The 18,019-nt window shown below is 46.6% G+C and overlaps 2 protein-coding genes across 2 annotated transcripts; one reads left to right on the plus strand and one right to left on the minus strand.

The window, feature by feature from the left end:
• Positions 1 to 250: 250 nt before the first annotated feature.
• On the plus strand, positions 251 to 13,792 carry gnl2 (guanine nucleotide binding protein-like 2 (nucleolar)). Its single transcript, XM_049025474.1, has 16 exons — positions 251 to 492; positions 1,074 to 1,158; positions 1,431 to 1,525; positions 2,388 to 2,527; positions 5,200 to 5,384; positions 5,560 to 5,626; positions 5,970 to 6,128; positions 6,746 to 6,859; positions 8,683 to 8,811; positions 10,680 to 10,784; positions 10,985 to 11,143; positions 11,342 to 11,449; positions 11,646 to 12,103; positions 12,255 to 12,334; positions 13,414 to 13,502; positions 13,612 to 13,792. The coding sequence occupies exons 1-16, from the start codon at positions 429 to 431 to the stop codon at positions 13,744 to 13,746; spliced, it is 2,172 nt and encodes a 723-aa protein (XP_048881431.1). The 5' UTR covers positions 251 to 428; the 3' UTR covers positions 13,747 to 13,792.
• A 351-nt stretch (positions 13,793 to 14,143) lies between these two features.
• dnali1 (dynein, axonemal, light intermediate chain 1) lies at positions 14,144 to 17,972 on the minus strand. The gene is made up of 6 exons (XM_049025484.1): positions 17,686 to 17,972; positions 16,560 to 16,690; positions 16,311 to 16,480; positions 15,582 to 15,760; positions 15,134 to 15,298; positions 14,144 to 14,306 (listed from the first exon to the last, which is right to left on the minus strand). The coding sequence occupies exons 1-6, from the start codon at positions 17,764 to 17,766 to the stop codon at positions 14,271 to 14,273; spliced, it is 762 nt and encodes a 253-aa protein (XP_048881441.1). The 5' UTR covers positions 17,767 to 17,972; the 3' UTR covers positions 14,144 to 14,270.
• Positions 17,973 to 18,019: the final 47 nt, after the last annotated feature.

An 18,019-nucleotide genomic window follows, 5' to 3' on the forward strand; every position in this document is an offset into this window, starting at 1 on the left:
CTTTAGAAATTTGATTTGCCTGACCTTGTTAATAAATCAGCCTATCATTCTTTTCAGCACCTCAGAGATTTGCCGAATCCGGTATGTAAGTTAACAAATTACCTCAAAAAGTAAACTACCCATATGTCATACGGAGAGTTTGACTATCCGTGGTTAAGCCACTGTAACAGGTTTTACTTTCTAAAAAAAGACTCTAGATCCACTATAGAACAACAATCCTGCTACACCATATTACTCACATATTCAACAAACCGCTACCGACTTTGGATGAACTGTCGACTTTTGATGACGTACTTCCTTTCGGCAGCGCTCTGCTTCCGGCAATTGCACGTGGCTGGTGACAGAGCTGAAGAGTAGAAGATCGGGAGGAGTAAATAACTTTAGTTTTTGAAATACTCATCGCGAGTTGCAGATCTAGACTTGACAAAATGGTGAAGCCGCAGTTTAAGGGGAAAAGCACAATAAACCCCTCGTCCTCCAGCTCGAACCCAGGTAAGTAAGATAGATGTGCTAGTAGTCTGTTTACGATACCGCTATTATCTGAGTACTAGTCAGAAACACATTTCTGCAATTGCCAGAACTGCCATATGCAAAGCTACATTTACTCAAAATATTGTTCGCTCTTTGAAAAGGCTGGATTGTAAACCTTATATGACTCGGGTACATATTGCGTGTTATCTAGGGTTCGAGTGAAAGGGAATCTGATCTCTAAGTTTTCGGCTCCTTACCTGTTCTGTACATCCTTCTGCCCGATGTTTGACAGTTTGGTTGGGGAAAAGCAGTAAATTAAGTGTAGTTATTGCTTCGTTCCCTAAACAGTTTGACGCGAGTACGTGCAAAACATTTTCCACCCCGCAGTTGACTTGTGTTGATCTGATTTGAGTGCGATTGTAACCAAGCACACTTCGACATTAAGTCAGCCAGCCGGTGGAAAAAATGAAGTCTGCTGTGCTCTCAGTAAACAAAAGTATCCCGATACACACTACGAATGTCAACTTAACGTCCATATCGACCTTAGCGAGTAGAAACACCGGCTGAAAGGTTAATTTGTTTCTTTGATGCATATATTTAAGATCGACTGAAGGGTTCTGGAGGAAGCAACATGAGGGACCGGGCAACAATAAAACGTTTGAACATGTACAGACAGAAACAGCGCTGGTAAGTGTCGACTGTCACATGGTCTACAAGCCGCACAAAAATATCCTCTCCATCCAGGCTGTTGTTTGACAAGGCTTCCACTGCACAGTGTCTTATAATGCCGCATTTGCTCTGTGGAAAGCAATTTAACATTAAAGAGATTTCAAACCTGCTGTCACGTCTGGACAGATGTATAGATGCTGGCCAGAAGTCATTAGCTCAGTGAGGTGGTGTGAAGATGTCAGAAGCTTTCTGTGTGAGGATTTCACCTATTGTGCTCTCGCCACTAACAGCAACAACAGGGGGAAGGTGATCAGACCACTGCAGTACCAGTCCACAGTTTCACCTGGCACTGTGGCACGAGTGGAGCCCAACATAAAATGGTTTGGTGAGTGTCTGTATTTGAGACCTGCTTCTTGCAAGAGGCTGTTAATGCTAATAACTATAAGAACTATAATCTTACTGGAAATTAAAACGTAGAGGATGCTGGTCAGAAGAGTAATGATAGCATTTATCACCTTTTTTCGAATTTATTTAGCAGACGCTTTTACCCAAAGCGACGTACGGTTTTCAGAAAACAGGGTCATACAGTCCCTGAAGCAAGGACCTTGATCAAGATCCCAACGGTGAAACCACTCTGCTGCCTGGGATTTGAACGAGCAACCTTCTCATGGCAGTCGCAGTGTCTTGACCTGCTGAGGCACATGGTGGGCCTAAAATTCCATCGTCATAACTTGACGTAGTGGAGATAAATGGCTCTCGGGTTTTTCTTGGGTCGTGTAGAAAGAAAATGTCCGCAGTGCCCACAAATGGAAGGTTGCTCGTCTCTGCCTTCATCCTTATTGGCCCGTAGAGTATTTTGAGGTTCCTCAAGTATAACTGCTGTCAGTAATCATGGATTGTCCTGCCAGGCAAAGAGGCTTCCCTCCAGTCGGCTGATAAATAAAACCAATTGAACTAAATGTCTTGCATCGAATTCTTTGGAAAGTTAAGGGGTTCATAGTGTTGTCCCACTAGGCCATGTTTGTCTGTCTTGTTGTCAGAAATGTCACTCTGTGTTCCCGGTGGATATGATACTACTGGCCCCTGAAGCTGAGGGAAATTGTTTTTGCTTCTGTAATAAAGATACAAGCTGAAGTGATCAGTGGGTTTTCCATTACTGACTTCCTCCCCCAAGCCTTTTTATGTCTAAGTTCTCGCTCTGTCATCTAATGATCTCGGCCCACCAATGCGTCTCCTTTTCTCCGTAGCCAACACCCGTGTCATCAAGCAGTCATCGCTGCAGGTGTTCCAGGAGGAGATGGGAGCAGTGCAGAAGGATCCCTATCGGGTGGTGATGAGGCAGAGCAAGCTACCCATGTCTCTCCTGTATGACCGGGTGAAAGCCCATGTGAGTTGGAGAGATGGAGGTTCATTTGACTTCTGCTGTTAGCATCTCGTTTACATTTGACTGCAAGCTCTACTCAGCTTGCCCAGCAAACACACAGTGTGTCTGAGCCCCTTCCCAGATCTAATGCTCATCAGATTGCTTTCTGCATCCTGACTGAAGAGGCATGAACTCTCTTATGCTCCCTTGTTAGCCACGCGCAAATGCCAACCCTCCGATCCAGTCCACATCTCACAGTCGCTATTGACAGCTAAGGGACTGGACTCCCCACCAGTTTGGAAATGCTCTTCAAGCTTTCAGACTCACTGCAGCCAGTGGCTCCCAGATACACCAACACTGGTGACCAGTGATTTACCAACAGCAGTTCTGCTTCACGGTTGGAAACTGCACAGGGGCAAAGTCCAGAGCTGCCGTGGGTCCTACAGATCCGTTGGGTCTCTGGGGAGTTTGAAGGTCTGTGAGGTCATGATTTGTTGTCATTATAGGGAGGGAGGGCAGGTAGCGTGAGAAATCCACTTGTTCTTGGTTATATTTTTATTTTACTGCTTTAGGATGGTGGGGGGGGAAAAGAGAACCATATGTTTTGGGAGAACTTGGCTGTGGTTGGTGTGTGTGAGCGCGTTGGCATGCGTCCGTTGTAGAAAATAAGAGAGGAGGAGGGAGGCCGAGGAAAACAAAGGCAGCAGCACTCGGGCGTTCTACTCTCCTTGTTCTCCTCAGGCCACATTGTTGACTTGCTCGTGCTCGTCTTGTTATTTATCCCCTGTAAACTGTTCCACATGTGCGAGAGAACCTCGCAGGGCTTCCCGAGAAATGGATGGATGACCCTTCTTTTGCTTTTTTTACTTTCCTTTTTAGTCCTTTGTTCTCTCTCTCTCTCTCTCTCTCTCTCTCTCTCTCCCTTTTTGTTTATAGACGTTAAGGCTCATCGGGGCCTGCGCCCTCTGCCAATAGGGTCTCAGCTCATCCAGATTAGTGTTATTAATTCACTTTTAATTGGTTATAAATCGTGGTGGGGCAGTAATCTATCCGGGGAAACGACGTGAAAATTACAGCTTTGTAGGTCTCCCTCAGCGTTGGCGGCGGTTCAGTCCTGTTTCCAAAGGTGTGTCTCTGTTTACGTTTTTCTGACATTCCCTTCTTAAACCGAGTCGTCCGGCCCCCTGCCCTCCTCTGTTACGAAATGCATGGAGGCCGGAATGCAGAGTGCATAAATGAGAAGAGCATCTGTAGGTCATCTGTGGTAAACTTGGGTCATTCCAGATCTTGACCTAGGTGCCACCTTTTGGTGTGTGGATCAGAGAGGGACTAAGAAAAGATTGGTCTGCTTAATTGGGCCATGAGAGACTGGAAAGGATCCTCCGTACCACGCTGGGACCTCACATCAGGGGCGGCTGCCTGCCTGTTGGTCATCGGGGTCCTTGTCTGTAGAGGGATGGGCAGGCTCTCAAACAGTGGCATTCAAAGAATGACCAAAGCAAACTGTGGGGATGGTTAGTGTTAGTGCCTCTGTTGTGTCTACCACTTGGAGGGAGGGCTGAGGACGACTTGGTGCAGATGAAGAAAGGGCTTCATGCAGTTTGCTTGGATTATTATTCCCCCCCCCCCCCCCAGCTCTGGGATGCTGTTCGGAGGATTCTCGTGTTGTGCAGATATGTCGATTCCTGTCCTCCCTTTCTCTTAAATGCACAGTACTTGGGGAGAAGTAGAATTTGGGAATAAGCACTAGTTCACTAGTTTACTTAATTCTAAAATAAAATGTAAAAGCAGAACTGGAGGTGAGTTGTAGAAACAGGTGGAGAAGTCTCTCTCTCTCTCTCTCTTTTTTTTTTTCTTCTTTTTGTTCTAAATACGAAACTGTTCCCAGAACCTTCTGGCAGACTGACTCACGACCTGAAAACATAAGTGTTATTGCTTTTGACAAGATCTGTAAACAGTTTACTTATTAAGCATGTTGCAATGCACGCGTGGCAGCCTTGTCAGTGCAGGGCAGTTTACCCATCTCCATCAGGCCCGGCCTGGGCGAGGTCGTGTATCAGCCGTCGCTGGGCTTCGCGTGGGCAGCCACGGTGTGCCTCTGCTTCTTGGTATTCTTTCACTTGGGAGGGCATCCCCTTTTCGTGCCTAGTGCTGCAGACAGTTTGTCATAATGCCGGCTATATACTTTAATGGGTTTAGACCTGGACACTCCAAATCATTAAAACCGCATTAGCCCCCGCCCCCCCAGTCTAACTTCCCCTCTTGCTGCTGCCCGCCTTGAGGGGATTCGCTCCAGCTGCGACCGCTCCAAACCGGTGATTTTTGAGTTATTGCTGGTTCTTGAGAGACATTATTTTTATGGCGTCCAAAGCCGTGCTTGTTAATCCAGCAGCAGGGCGCCGTAAATCCGTGCAAATGCGCCCATGCCCCGAACGCCCACACCCAAGCCCACCCCACTTTGGCCCCGTGGCTTATCCCCGGCTCGATTTGCTGGGGTTTCATGCCCCTTTTTAATCGAGAGTGACTAATGGATGTCAGACACGCAGCCTCTACAGCGCCACCTCATGGCATGCCAGGATGATGCGATCGGTCTCTACTGGTCGATTTTGCTCTCCATTCTCTGGACTCTGTGGGCTTTCTGGACCAGACCGGTGCTGACACTTGGGTTTCCTCCTCATTTTCTTTCTCGGCGCCAGAATGCCAAGGTGCATATCCTGGACACGGAGACATTCGAGACAACGTTCGGGCCTAAATCACAGCGGAAGAGGCCCAGCCTGAGCGTGAGTGATGTGAAGGACCTGGCCGAGAAGGCAGAGGCAGAGGCTCTCGGCTACTGTGCCGAAAAGGACCGGGACCTCGTCACTGAGGACACCGGAGTCAGGTGAGCTGGCAGTGTCAGGTGGATGTGAACACCGCCAGAGGCTTGTTGGTTAACATGTGCTGCTCTCTGACTGTGTGTGATCTTTATTTATCATCATGATAAAAGTTTAGCCCTCAGACCTCCGGCAAAAGCTTTGACAAGCTGATGATGTAGTGAAATGTCATCTTCTAACCAGGAATGAGGCACGCGAGGAGATTTTCAAGAAGGGCCAGTCCAAGAGGATATGGGGTGAACTCTACAAGGTACATTTCCCTTAGTCTCTTACGCTCTGTGCCATGCTGAAGAGGAAGGGGGCTCGTTTTGAAGTAAGTCAGTGCTTCCCTGCCTAGTCCTCAGGGACCCCCAGACAGTCCACTTTTTTTCCTCTACTGGGAGGGAGCAGAAATGTGGACTGTCTGGGGGGGCCCCCCGAGGACAGGGTTGTTGCATTGGCCTGGTGGATGGTGTGACTTCAAGATTTCCAGACCTAATCTTCAACCTAATTATGACTGATCTTTGTTGGCCTTCTTTTCAAGATGGCAGATGGGAACAAATGTTACTTGTTACTCAAGGTCCCCAACATTGCTTCCTCTGGGCTGTCTACAGGTGATAGATTCTTCAGACGTGATTATCCAGGTGCTGGACGCTCGGGACCCAATGGGCACCAGGTCCCAGAGCATCGAGACCTACTTGAAGAAGGAGAAGCCCTGGAAGCACCTTATCTTCGTGCTCAACAAATGTGACCTCATCCCCACTTGGGTAACGGTATGTCCCCCTTTACAGTTACTTCAGTGCTGACTGCCTGGTCTCCTCATATCTCATCACGTCTCATAGTTTTTCCCCAGTAGCTGGAGACCTAGAGGTGAGATAGAAGCCTGGGAAGGGCGGTTATCCACTGAAGGGTTTCTCAGAACCTTGCTGATTCTAAACCATTTCTTGACATGGGTGTGCTGGGGTCGTCTTTGAGTGTCACTGGGCTGTTGCAAATATATAACCAGAAATGGTGTCTTTTGTTGGTTCTTTATAAGCTGTGGGCCTTGGGTTCTCGCGCTAAAGAAACTGTCTGGTGCTTTCATATGAATGAGCTTTTCTAGGCGGGACGCCACGCTATGGGAGAAACCCCTGCTGTTTTATAATAACTGGAAGATGTATGTAGTCCGTCCAGATTTTATCATCAGGATATTTTATTTCAAATTTCTTCAAGGCATTACGGGTCCACCTGGCAGGTCTTCTTGAAAGGTTTTCACAGTGCTAGAGCAGAATATAGATGGACAACAGCGATGAGAAACATTCATACCATATACCTTATGGTTCCATAAGGGTTCCAGCAATGGTCCAAAACATGGCTCTTGATTTGTCCCCATTTGTGTGGCTTCCTGCAGAAACGGTGGGTGGCCATACTGTCCCAGGAGTTCCCCACCCTGGCCTTCCATGCCAGTCTCACCAACTCCTTCGGGAAGGGGTCCCTCATCCAGCTCTTGCGACAGTTTGGAAAGGTAAGGAACGATTCTCCATCCGCAAACGTGGAGCGGAATGCAGCCCGTTTGGGTCATCTGACCTAATGATTGCTGTTAGCTAGCGCATATTCATATATTTGGATACGGAAGACCCTGTTGTTTGGTCCGCACATGCAGACATCGTTGAGAATTTGGTGAGAAGTCTTTTGGCTCAAGGAGAAGGCTGAGATTTCAAAACGTCTTCTTAAACCACTTGACTATGAGGATGGGCGATACGATGACGCTCGGAAACACGACAGAATGTTCTGGCTCAGCCCGAGAGGCATTTTTTGCTTTATGATCTTGGCGCATCTGTTATTGAAAGGAGGCATGCGTCTAATTGGGACCGGATGCTTGCAGGCCAGGTGGGAGCCACGGGACCCAAGGGCCAACGGGTAGACGTGGGCAGGTCCTGGCTGAAGATGTGACATAGCTATGGAGTTGCAGATGAGAACTGAGGCCTGTTTGTGGCAACATTTGTAAATCTTGTGGCGATGCCTGGGTGGCAGATAGCTCCCATGATGCCTTGGACTTGCTCCTGTTCTTCACAGCTGCATTGTGGTTCTTCTGGGTACTCCTCCTCCTTGAGGCCGGGGCCCCTCTTGTATTTTAAGTGAACCATGCAACTCGATCGAGGAGGTGCCAGGACAGTGGCAGCCGATGCAGCCAACGTGTGCCCTCTCCGCTTGTTTAGGCGGCACCGCGGCAGAGGTTGAGGATTGGAGCGGCCCTGCCCAAGTTCTAGCCGCGATGCCTGGCCTTGGCACGTGACTCGTTTGTGCATCGCTGAAGTGTTCTCGGCACCTCCTGGACCAAGCTTTGAAAAGAAAAATGGGGGGTTTAGTCAGTATAAAAGCATAAATTTCTTTGATAGCTATACAGCTGACATGTAGTCTCAAGAAATGAGCGCGCAAGAAATACCGAAAGCAGTATGAAAGCGCTGTAAATCTGGGAGCAGCCGGCCTTTAAAGAGGCAGAGCGGCCTTTGGATGTGTTGTCTTGGAAACGTCGGTCATAAAAATGAGACGACCCTCCTCAGACGTAGCATTTACGATTGACCTTTTAGATGTTTTCTACCTGCGTGCAGTTAAAGTGTCTCTCTCCCTCTCCTGCTTCCATGCCGTCTCTTTCTCAGGAGATACAGATGCGTCCCCTGGATGTAACAGACTTGACCCGTCAGCTTCACAAGCACATAGCTGCATAGTTCAGCAGGTCAAGAGTTACCAAATTGTGGGATGCGTGAAGATCAACAGAAGATCGGCGCAAATTGCTTAACGTATTAGTATTGGCAAAAAACAGGTCGACTACATACCCGGTTTTCCATGCCCATGGGGTGAAAGTTACTCTGTGGCAGAGCTACGTTTGGTTAATATATGGACAAATGTTTGTTGTTCTTACAATCGGGGGAACTGTCAGCCCTGTTTTAATTGGCTCGATAGTCAGGTGTTTACAGATTAAGGGCATTTCAATTTTCAGAATGGGTGTGATGATATAATAAATGGGATAGTTACTAGTCTTGAAAAAATTGAATATCGATTTGTGATGCTTCAGAAAAGAGAGACTAAAACTCATGATGTTGGGGGATTTTTGAAAAAGCAGGTTTTCTTTATGTGGTTTTGTGGATTATCACGGTATTAAACTTAATCTGCAGATCTGTTGGAGACCTGAGTATTTAATGTGTGCAGTTCTTAGCCTTCTGTACGCTGAGCATTTATCTTTTTGGAAGATAAGATAAACTGGACTCATTCGGGGCTTCGGGGGTGAGGTGGATGGAGGCAAGCTGAGTTTTAGTCATGAGTATTCTCGGGCTTTCATCTCTGCAGCTCCACTCAGATAAGAAGCAGATCAGCGTGGGATTCATTGGGTACCCCAATGTGGGCAAGAGCTCCATCATCAACACACTGCGCTCCAAGAAGGTCTGCAATGTGGCGCCCCTCGCCGGGGAGACCAAGGTGAGGCCGGGCCACGGATCTCGAAACCTCGCCCGTTCCTGTCACATGACTGCAAATTAGTGCTTCCCATCGGAAGTTGTAGGAATTTGGTAAAACGTTTTTAAGCTGTTTATATTGGGTAGAAGGTACATTTGTTGCCCCACATGGACACCGTACATCTGTGCAGCGAAATGCTTTTCCCACCTGCTTCCGGCATTGTGCTTGAAAGGAAGAATGTAATAAATAAAATTAAGATGATAAAAATAACAGAAGATTGTAAAATAAGATAAAAATAGAGGGTAGGGTGTCTGTAGTCATAAATGAAGTTGTACAATGAAGATGTGGCATGGTATGACGTCTGTAATGTGTGCATTGACCATAAGGGCCCTCGTTCCTTTTGTGGACAGCCTGAGGGCATGTCGTCGAGAAGGTGCTCTCCCTCCTCTCTCCTTTCATCCGCAATGAAGCTTCATAAAATCATTTTGGGCCGAGATCCACGTGCATTGATGACCTGGCCATTAAGTCTTCACCTGGAACCACTAAGTTCGGATCCATGGATATGCCCACTACTGTAAATATTACCACTTATCAAAAGGCTCTTTCTCTTCGTTTGCCTAAAAGCTCATGTTTGCCATGGGATACTGCTGTAGGAGAAGCGGGCTCTTAGGGTTGTCTCATCAAGCATGTCATCCTTTGTAGCATGAAACCCTGCGCTTGGTTTTGATCACAGGTTGTAGGTTGTGTAGCGGAGGCTGCTGTCCGCCTCCACATGTGCAGGAACGCTGTCCCTTTGTAAATCATTGTGCTGGATGATGACGGGCGAAGGCTGGTCTCAGATGCTCTCCATATGATCTACCTGGCTTTCCGCGAGAATCATTCTGTAGCACTTAGGATCTTAAATATGCCCATTTATCTCGGTGTGACAAGCCAGATGGTTTTGCCTGTCATCAGCGAAACATTTCTATTTGCAATGGGAGGAAAGATCCATCGGGCCTTTGTTCTGGAACCTCCCTCTGAAGATCGAGACAACAAAGGAAAATAATTCTCCTCCAGCTAGTTTTTTTAAGTCCTTGTATACTTAAGCTCAGAAGTTATGCAGTTGTGTATATTTTTTGGGAAAAGGGGCAAAAGTGTGTGTTTGAAAGCTCAGGAGTAATGATGAAGATGAGGAAGGTGGTCTTCGTTGGACTCATGATCACTTTGGGGTGTTGTGAGAGTGAGAGGTTGGTTTACTTTTCCCGTGACTGAATGCTTAGCTGGACCATTAACCCAAAGCTCCCCCAAGGTCATTTGACAGACCATCTGTCTGCCTGACGCCATTTTACCTCCCGTGCTAATGCTCTTAATTATTTTTTTGTGATTGATCTTTTTTAAACGGACGTCCTTCTATGTGTATTTTTGCAAATCGAGGTCTCTCCCCCCCCCCCCCCCCCCCCCACATTTCAAGTCATTTCCTGCCTTGCAAATAAAAGAGACGTTATATAAACAGCCATGTGACTAATGATTTTTTTTAAAGGTTGGAGAGGGTGTGATTGCCCAAAACCTGATTTAGAACAGTTGCTGTTTTTGGGACGATGTCGTTTTTTTGCTGTGCATACTGACATCTTGTGGCTTCTTGCCTTCTCTTTTTAAAATGATTTATTTTTAATATTCCGTGCCCCTTTTTTAACATGCTTGCAGTAGATATGGGCCACTCCCTGCCATGGAAAATACACGGCTTTCTCTGCCTTTCTTTACTCATGGGCTCGGGACACAAGCAGCGTCGCTGTTGTGCTGTCCTCTTAAACGAGGGACGTGTGTGAGGTGTTTGACAGCGGCTTCCGCTGCCTGGCGCTGTGGCTTCTTGCCGCCTCCCTCATCGCGCCCGTCATCGCGCTCTCTTCTCCCAGGTGTGGCAGTACATCACGCTGATGCGACGTATATTTCTGATCGACTGTCCCGGAGTCGTGTATCCGTCAGAGGACAGCGAGACGGACATCGTGCTCAAAGGAGTGGTGGGTTCCCTTATGCAGACAGAGTGTGTTTGACCCTCTAAAAACTCCATATATAAAAATGTCCATATACAATATAATATTTATGAGCATAAAAACAGAATTTCCAGTGTATGCACATGTCCCTGTGGGTAGTGTCTATGATGGCATTAAACGATTTTATTTATTTCTGATTGGTTCCGATGCAAACATTTGTCCTGCAGGTCCAAGTGGAGAAGATTAAGAACCCAGAGGAGCACATTGGGGCTGTATTGGAGCGGGCGAAACCAGAGTACATCCAGAAAACATATCGAGTCCCGTGCTGGACGTCGCCTGAGGACTTCCTGGAAAAGCTGGCATTTCGCTCCGGAAAACTCCTAAAGGTCTGTGCTGCCTGATTGCCCCCAGCAGAGTCCAGGGCCAAACTCTGGATCTTTATTGTTTTTCTCCATTTGAGGGGGGGCAATGTGAATCGTGCCACCCCATCCTGGGAAGGAAATGGGTTCGGTAGTGGAAAGCCCAGTCTGTGGCCTGAAACGGACCCTGTGTGAAGTTTGACAGTCTCTCTCCATGTGTGCCAGGGGGGCGAGCCAGATCTGCCCACGGTGTCCAAAATGGTGTTGAACGACTGGCAGCGAGGTCGCATCCCGTTCTTTGTGAAGCCCCCCCTCACAGAGACGGAGGAGGAGGTGGGGGCCGCCCTCATTTGCCGTCACTCTGCAGTCTGCATTGCATACCACTCCTCCTTTGAAATCTGCTCTTTGGCTCCAGTTGTAGTTATCCTGCCCCCTACTGTCCATAAAGTGATACTAAAAGTTGGTAAATAAATGATTCTTAAGGATAATATTTGAACGGGTCTTTCCTAAACATTTTTTTCATCTTTAGCGTCAGGAAAGGCTAGGGAACGTAGGAGCGATGACCAGTGACGGGGACTTGCAAGAGGTGACCCCCGAAGAGGGGATGGAGGGTCTGGACCAGATTGACTCATGTCCAAAGAGTGAGCAGGTGCCGAAACCCCTGACCAACGTCAAGCAGAACTTCGGGAAGATCAACGTAGGCCCAGAGTTCACGGAGGAGGACCTGGTGCCCGTGGAGGTGTCGGACATCTCGGATGAGGAGGAAGAGCAGTCGGAAGAGGAAGATGTGGGGAGTGACGGACCAGATGAGGGAGAAGAGAGTGAGAATGGGGAGGGCGAGAGTGAGGAGGCAGAGGAGCCGAAAGCTGCCCCAGCCAAGGCTGAGGTCAAGGACTCGCGGCAAGTGGTCAAAGAGCTGGACCAGAAGATCGCCAAGTACAAACAGTTCCTGAGCAGAGCCAAGTGCAAGAGGTTCTCAGCTATCCGGTGTGTCCCCCTGTCCCAAATGGTTTCGTAATGGGCATGATCCAAATTGCTTGTTTTGTGATTTAAATTTTTTTCATTTCGTTTTGAATAGACGTCAGAGCAATTTTTAAAAGTTCTTAATCGAAGTTGGAGTAACTTTCTGTTGTTACAGGATTCCAAAGTCACTGACGGAGAGGCTTCACACGCAGACGGAAAGCCAGCCGTCGGCTCCCAGTAGACCACAGGCGAAAGGCGAGTCTCGCGTCGAAGCGTAATGCAGTTTCCATGAGAATCAGCGGAACCGTGAGTTCTGATGGGCCAAAGTTCTGGTCCTTGTTGTGTAAACAGGGATGTTTCTGAAAGGCAGGTCACACGCTCAGGATTCCTGCAGATCCTTGAAAGCCTCAAAGTAGATTTTCATAAAACATCTGGAAAAGTTTCAAAATTAAGACTTTGCAAAAAAAAAAAAAAAAAAAAACATCTTACCTTTATAAGCATAATAACCATGCGTGATTTATTCTTTAAATTTAAAGTTAAATGCACCTTGAGCGAAAGATGGCAGGCCATTGATCAGAGGAGAGAGTAAATCTCCAGGGTCCTGCATTGAATTTTTTTATTTTATTTATTTTTTCTTTTTTAAAAAAGCTAAAAACCAAAAAAAGTCCCTAAAAACTGAGTCCTACTCAAATCTAATTCCAGATATGAAAAGTGGGCCCAGAATACACTGCACAGTGAATTTCTTTGCCTGGATCCAGCTATTTTATTTTTTTCGTACAGTTTTTTTTTTTTTTTTTTATTTCTGGGCGTTGAACTAAGAAAAATAACGAGAGCCGAGTTTAAAGGCTGGCGCTGCCGTCAGCAGTGTGGTGTGGTGGATTTGTGTGAAATTTGCCCCAGATAGATCTGTCTATCCTGCACATCTTCCCCAATACATCAGTCAAAAAATCCTTCCTTCTATTTTTAATTTTAAATCAAAGTCAGATTCAGTCCACATTCCAGAACTTTCCATCTGGTCACAGTGCCACCCAGAAGTAGAAATAATCAGCTTCTCTGTGATATTTGTCACAGTCTGTAGGTTGGACCCACGGCACTGATGTCCCTCTTAATTCCCTATAAGCTGTCCCATTGTGTTTTTCTTAACATTTTGACCCCCCCACCTTTTATGAATAGTTGATCCTGGCATCTGTGGACAAATGTGAGCCGGTTTCCAGGTTCCAATCTGAAACGTGAAATTTTGCGTGAAATTTACACCTCTGGAATGATTTGGTGACTTGCCACAACTTTCGCGTTTGGAACATCCTCTCTCTCTCTCTCTCTCTCTGGGCCCACAGCTGAGACACAGACCAGCAGAAAGAGGAAAGCTGAGGAGGACGATGGCCAGAGTGAGACGGGACGCGGCGGCAGGCTGACGTGCAAAGAGGTACCGTCCCCCGTCCCCCCGCCTCCCATGTGACACACTTTACGGTATCGCTGACATCATCCCTGGTGCAGGGAGCCCACACTCACTCTCCTGTGTTGCCCCCATAAAGCGGAGGAGACAGGAACGAGCACAGAAGGTGAAGAAGGTGGGGGCGCGTTATTACGAAACGCACAACGTCAAGAACAAGAACAAAAAGCGGGGCCCCCCTGGCAGGCCCGAGCAGACCAAGCGGGGCCGGCACTGACCCCGTGGCTGCATGCCCTGTAAAATAAACCACTTTTAATGCCTTATCGCGTGTATCCTTTAGTGATGATGAGACCATTTTGGAAGGAATGGGTTTGGGGCGTGAAGGGGCGTGGAAAACGATGCCACTTGGCAGCTGAAAGTCTGGCCCTCGTAGCTCCGTTTCACAATTGCACTTTAAAACACCTTATAAACTTTTATAAACTTGCGTGGCAAAACGAGTGACGATTATGACCACATTATTGACACTGGGATGCGCATTTAATATATTTTTCATTCAGAAAAATAAACAGTCATCTAATAAAAAATCACGAACATAGATTCTGCATGACCAAAACACATCCCTTTTTCCCTGAAAGTCATGTGTTTGTTTTGCTGAGGGATAAATAAACAGTGAGTGGAGAAAAAAACATGCCTCATTTATTAACAGGAAGTGGAAACTGAACGTTGTATGATGTTCTGATTTATTTGAAATGTAAACAGTGGCTGGTGGAATTAAAGACAGACCTTTTGCTTCAGATCAGTTTAATTTTTTGGAGCTACCAGTCCATCAAGCAGGGCCTGGGGAAAAAAAAACAGGTGAGAGTGGGCAGATGACACAAATGGGACAAACTGTCCCTCAGAGAACTACACCTTAGAACCATGTAGAACCCAGATGGAGAACACAGAACACCGGGGACAGGTGTCGGCATTCACGGAATTTGGTGTAGAGAATCAATGACATGAACTCCTGATCACCATGGAGCTAAACCTGTGTTCTGCTCTCATTCTGTGTGTCACTTTTTTGTTTGTACTTTAAAGTTTCCTAAGAACCAAGTAGTACCTCGTAAAATCCAGTCGTGGACCGTTAACTTTATCTGATTAATTCATTTCGTTGTTAATAGACAGTTAGTGCCCCGGCAGAGTTATCAAACTGACTGAACCTCAGCCAGATGAAGAACACAGATGTTGTATTTGAACCAGGTGCATGCAGCCGTCTGCGAAAGACATGTGGAGTGTGGAATTCAGTCTAATCCCGAAAATCGCCTGCTATCTAAATACATTTAAGCTACTACAGAGAGACAAAATCTTCCCCAGGTGCTGTGTGACCCTGTACTCATCAAAGTGTGGAGACACTGTGTGACTGACGGTGCTAAAGTGTAGCGGTCTGTCCATATTGCATTGTGAGAGATGGAAAGCAGAGACATATCTAGCATTCCCAGTGCATGCCAGCTAGGCTTAGTCTAGGCATGCGAATGATGCATCGTTTAATGCGAGGTTATGGATTCTGCTATTTGGGCATTCAAGAGCTGTGACAACCTGAGCAGCTGTCTGGGGCGAGCCAGCAGAATTGGGTGGTTTGCAGGCTTTGGAAGGTGGTCTGGCTCTTAGCCCGGGTACTGGTGTACCTTAAGCTGCTGGTTGGCCCGTTTGAGGAACTGGATCTCCTCTGAGTGCTTTTTCTCGTCGGCCTGCCGCCGCTCGGCCTCCCGCTTCTCCACGGCCTCGCATCTGGCCCGCTGCTCGTTCACCTGCCTCTCCAGTTCTTTCTTCTCTTTCTCCAGCTGCTCAATCTGCACGTTTCCAACAAAGGAGCTGACCATCAGCTCCAAAAGCTCTTGTAGTTATTCCATGCCTTCATTAGACAGGACTTGACATGCAGACTGGGTTTATAAATTCCTCTCCCCCAAAATGAGACTTAAATAGTTACTTTAATCCCCTGTCCATCAGTGTCTTTATTGTACTTCTGTAATCTAGGATGGTTTTCTTCCCTGATCCTTATTTCCTACAGTGTTTTGTCCTCCAGGCTCCGGATCTGAAATCACTGAGAATACCAACAATCATCTCTCACCGCACCTTCTTCTCCATATCAGATTTGCCCTGCTCTCCCTGCAAGGCCTTCCTCATGCCAAACGCCACACTGCTCTCGTACAGCGTTTGGTAGGCGGCCAGGGTCATGCGGATCTCGTCCCGGACACGAAGCAGGAGAAGACCCCTCTCGGCGCAGTTGATGGTCACCTGTCGGATCAGCTCATCTACAGCGAAATGGCGGGGCCTCGTGAGAAGATAGGTTAAGACAAGGATGGCAGAGCAATGCAGGGCTCTTAAGATTCATCAGAAGTTTGGAATGAGATTACATTAGGGGCGGAGCCTGTGTCTCACGGTCAATACGTGAGACTTGAAAGCGCCGCTTACTGCATTCATCAGATCTTGCTCTTCCGCCTTCTCTGCATGTGTGTAATAATGTGCTTGCATTGAGATCACATGTAACGTATCTTGGAATTTGCCCGGGAAGCAGCAAATGCTATTTTCTGATTATAATTCGGGAGAGCTAAGAACTCGGCAGAAAACTCCCCTCCATTTGCCCACGCCGAGTCCATTAATTCTATATAATGGGACACCTTGGTGGACGTTATCCCTTATTTCTCAGCATGAGTAACTAGGTGAGGCGTGTAAGCGTGTGAACTGGTTGAAATGCATGTGTCTTACGATCAATGACACTCGAGAGCCCTGACAGTAGTATGAGATGAGCTTAGCTACTAAGTGGTTATTTGAGGTAGCTACGGCAATTAGCCCAGAATGTACCAAAGCACTGGGAGTACAGCTGTCTGCGGACGGGACAAATGCCCGTCTCCCGAGCCTGCCTCTGCTGTAGCTTCAGGTCCAGCTGTTCCTGGAGGTGTATCACATCCACGCGTGTGCAGGGTGCACTGGAAACCCGCTGGATCCACAGTTGGTCATTCTCCGTCCATTCCCTGCAAAGACAACAAGGCCGCGTTGACCGGGCTGTATGCTGGTAGCCGGGGGCTGCATCTGAAGATGACTCGGAGGTACCTGGGCGGCAGGATGATGTCCAGTACCTCCTCGGTTTGCTGCCTGTTAGAATCAACGGTGGGGCTCCTAGGTTTTGGGGGGACTGGCCCAGTTACAGCGGGCAACTGGAGGCTTGCTTTCAAGTTCCTGGCCTGAGTCACAGTGTAAAGGCCTTTATTACCATTGGCAGATTGAAGGGAGACATGACATCATTAACCAAAGGCAAATTTAAAAGCTGCAGCAGTTTGGAAGAATTAAGTGTACTTGACGTTTTGGTCGTAAAGTTTGTCAAAACGATAACCAGAAACAAGTTTTGCTTGTTGTAAAGTCATACAAGCACATTTCACGCATTCCTAGGCCAGTACCAGAGATGGGTATTTCTCTAACGAACTGGTTCTTCGTCTCAGCTCTTTTAAATGAACGTGAAAGTCGGCCACTTTTAATGAACGCACGTTTGACTTAGGTTTGATACAATTATATGATGCATGACTTCTTTGGTAATAACTATTTAGGGCCAAATGTCACATGAAAACGGAGACGCTTAATAGGCTACTCCCTCCTGTGTGTGCTGACAGAATACAACGATGCTTATAACAATGATATAGTCGTGGTCTTTAATAGACAGAGTAATCTTGTATGTTATTAGCTTTCATCTGATAATCGTATGACGCAAAAGCGCTACGATGCGCTCCGTAAAGTGTGCGTTTTTTAGTTGGATGCCTTTTGCGTTGTTGCTCATCTTAAATGAATAAACCTCTGTTTAGATTCATTAAAATAATGTTTAGAAAAATAGGTTGATATGATAAACATTAAATAGAGTAACACTTTCTACGATTATTCGTTACTTCTGTGCTCTGCTATATGCGCGATCACCATCAACCATCTTCTACTTTATCCCTTCTTACAATACCAGTCATGACTTGGTTGGGTTATTTAAAAAGAGAACGTCAACATCGATCTTTTAAATTGTTTCATTTATATTCATATTTATATTTATGACATGTTGTGATTTTTCATTTTACCTTTACCTGTACTTATTTTAAAAGATACATTTTCAACATTGTATAGGCACAAATAGCATGTTTTTACATAAAACACTACACTAATTATATATATTTTATATACTTGTTTCAGTCTGGAGTTTTACCTTGAATGATTTCTTTTCTGTGTTCCTGCTCACCAGAACAGGATTGTCGTACTTCAGTAGCGAGTCGACTGGGGGAATCATTTCAATTATTAAAACAATAATTAAAATGAAACACTCGGTGCTTCCAAAAAACACACGCAGGAGAGTTTTGTTGGAGTGCGTGGTGCCGTTTCCATGACTACAGAGACGCCTGCGCTTAGAGCTGTACTACAGGATGTACGGCCAACAGCTACCCCAACGTTTGAGCCCAGGACATTATCCATTAGTATGAAACAAAAGTATTTAGTCTACTAATTAAATATTTTAAGTTATTGAAATGAAATCCACAAAAAAT

Source organism: Brienomyrus brachyistius, chromosome 9 (genome assembly GCF_023856365.1).
Source record: "Brienomyrus brachyistius isolate T26 chromosome 9, BBRACH_0.4, whole genome shotgun sequence".
NCBI lineage: Eukaryota > Metazoa > Chordata > Actinopteri > Osteoglossiformes > Mormyridae > Brienomyrus > Brienomyrus brachyistius.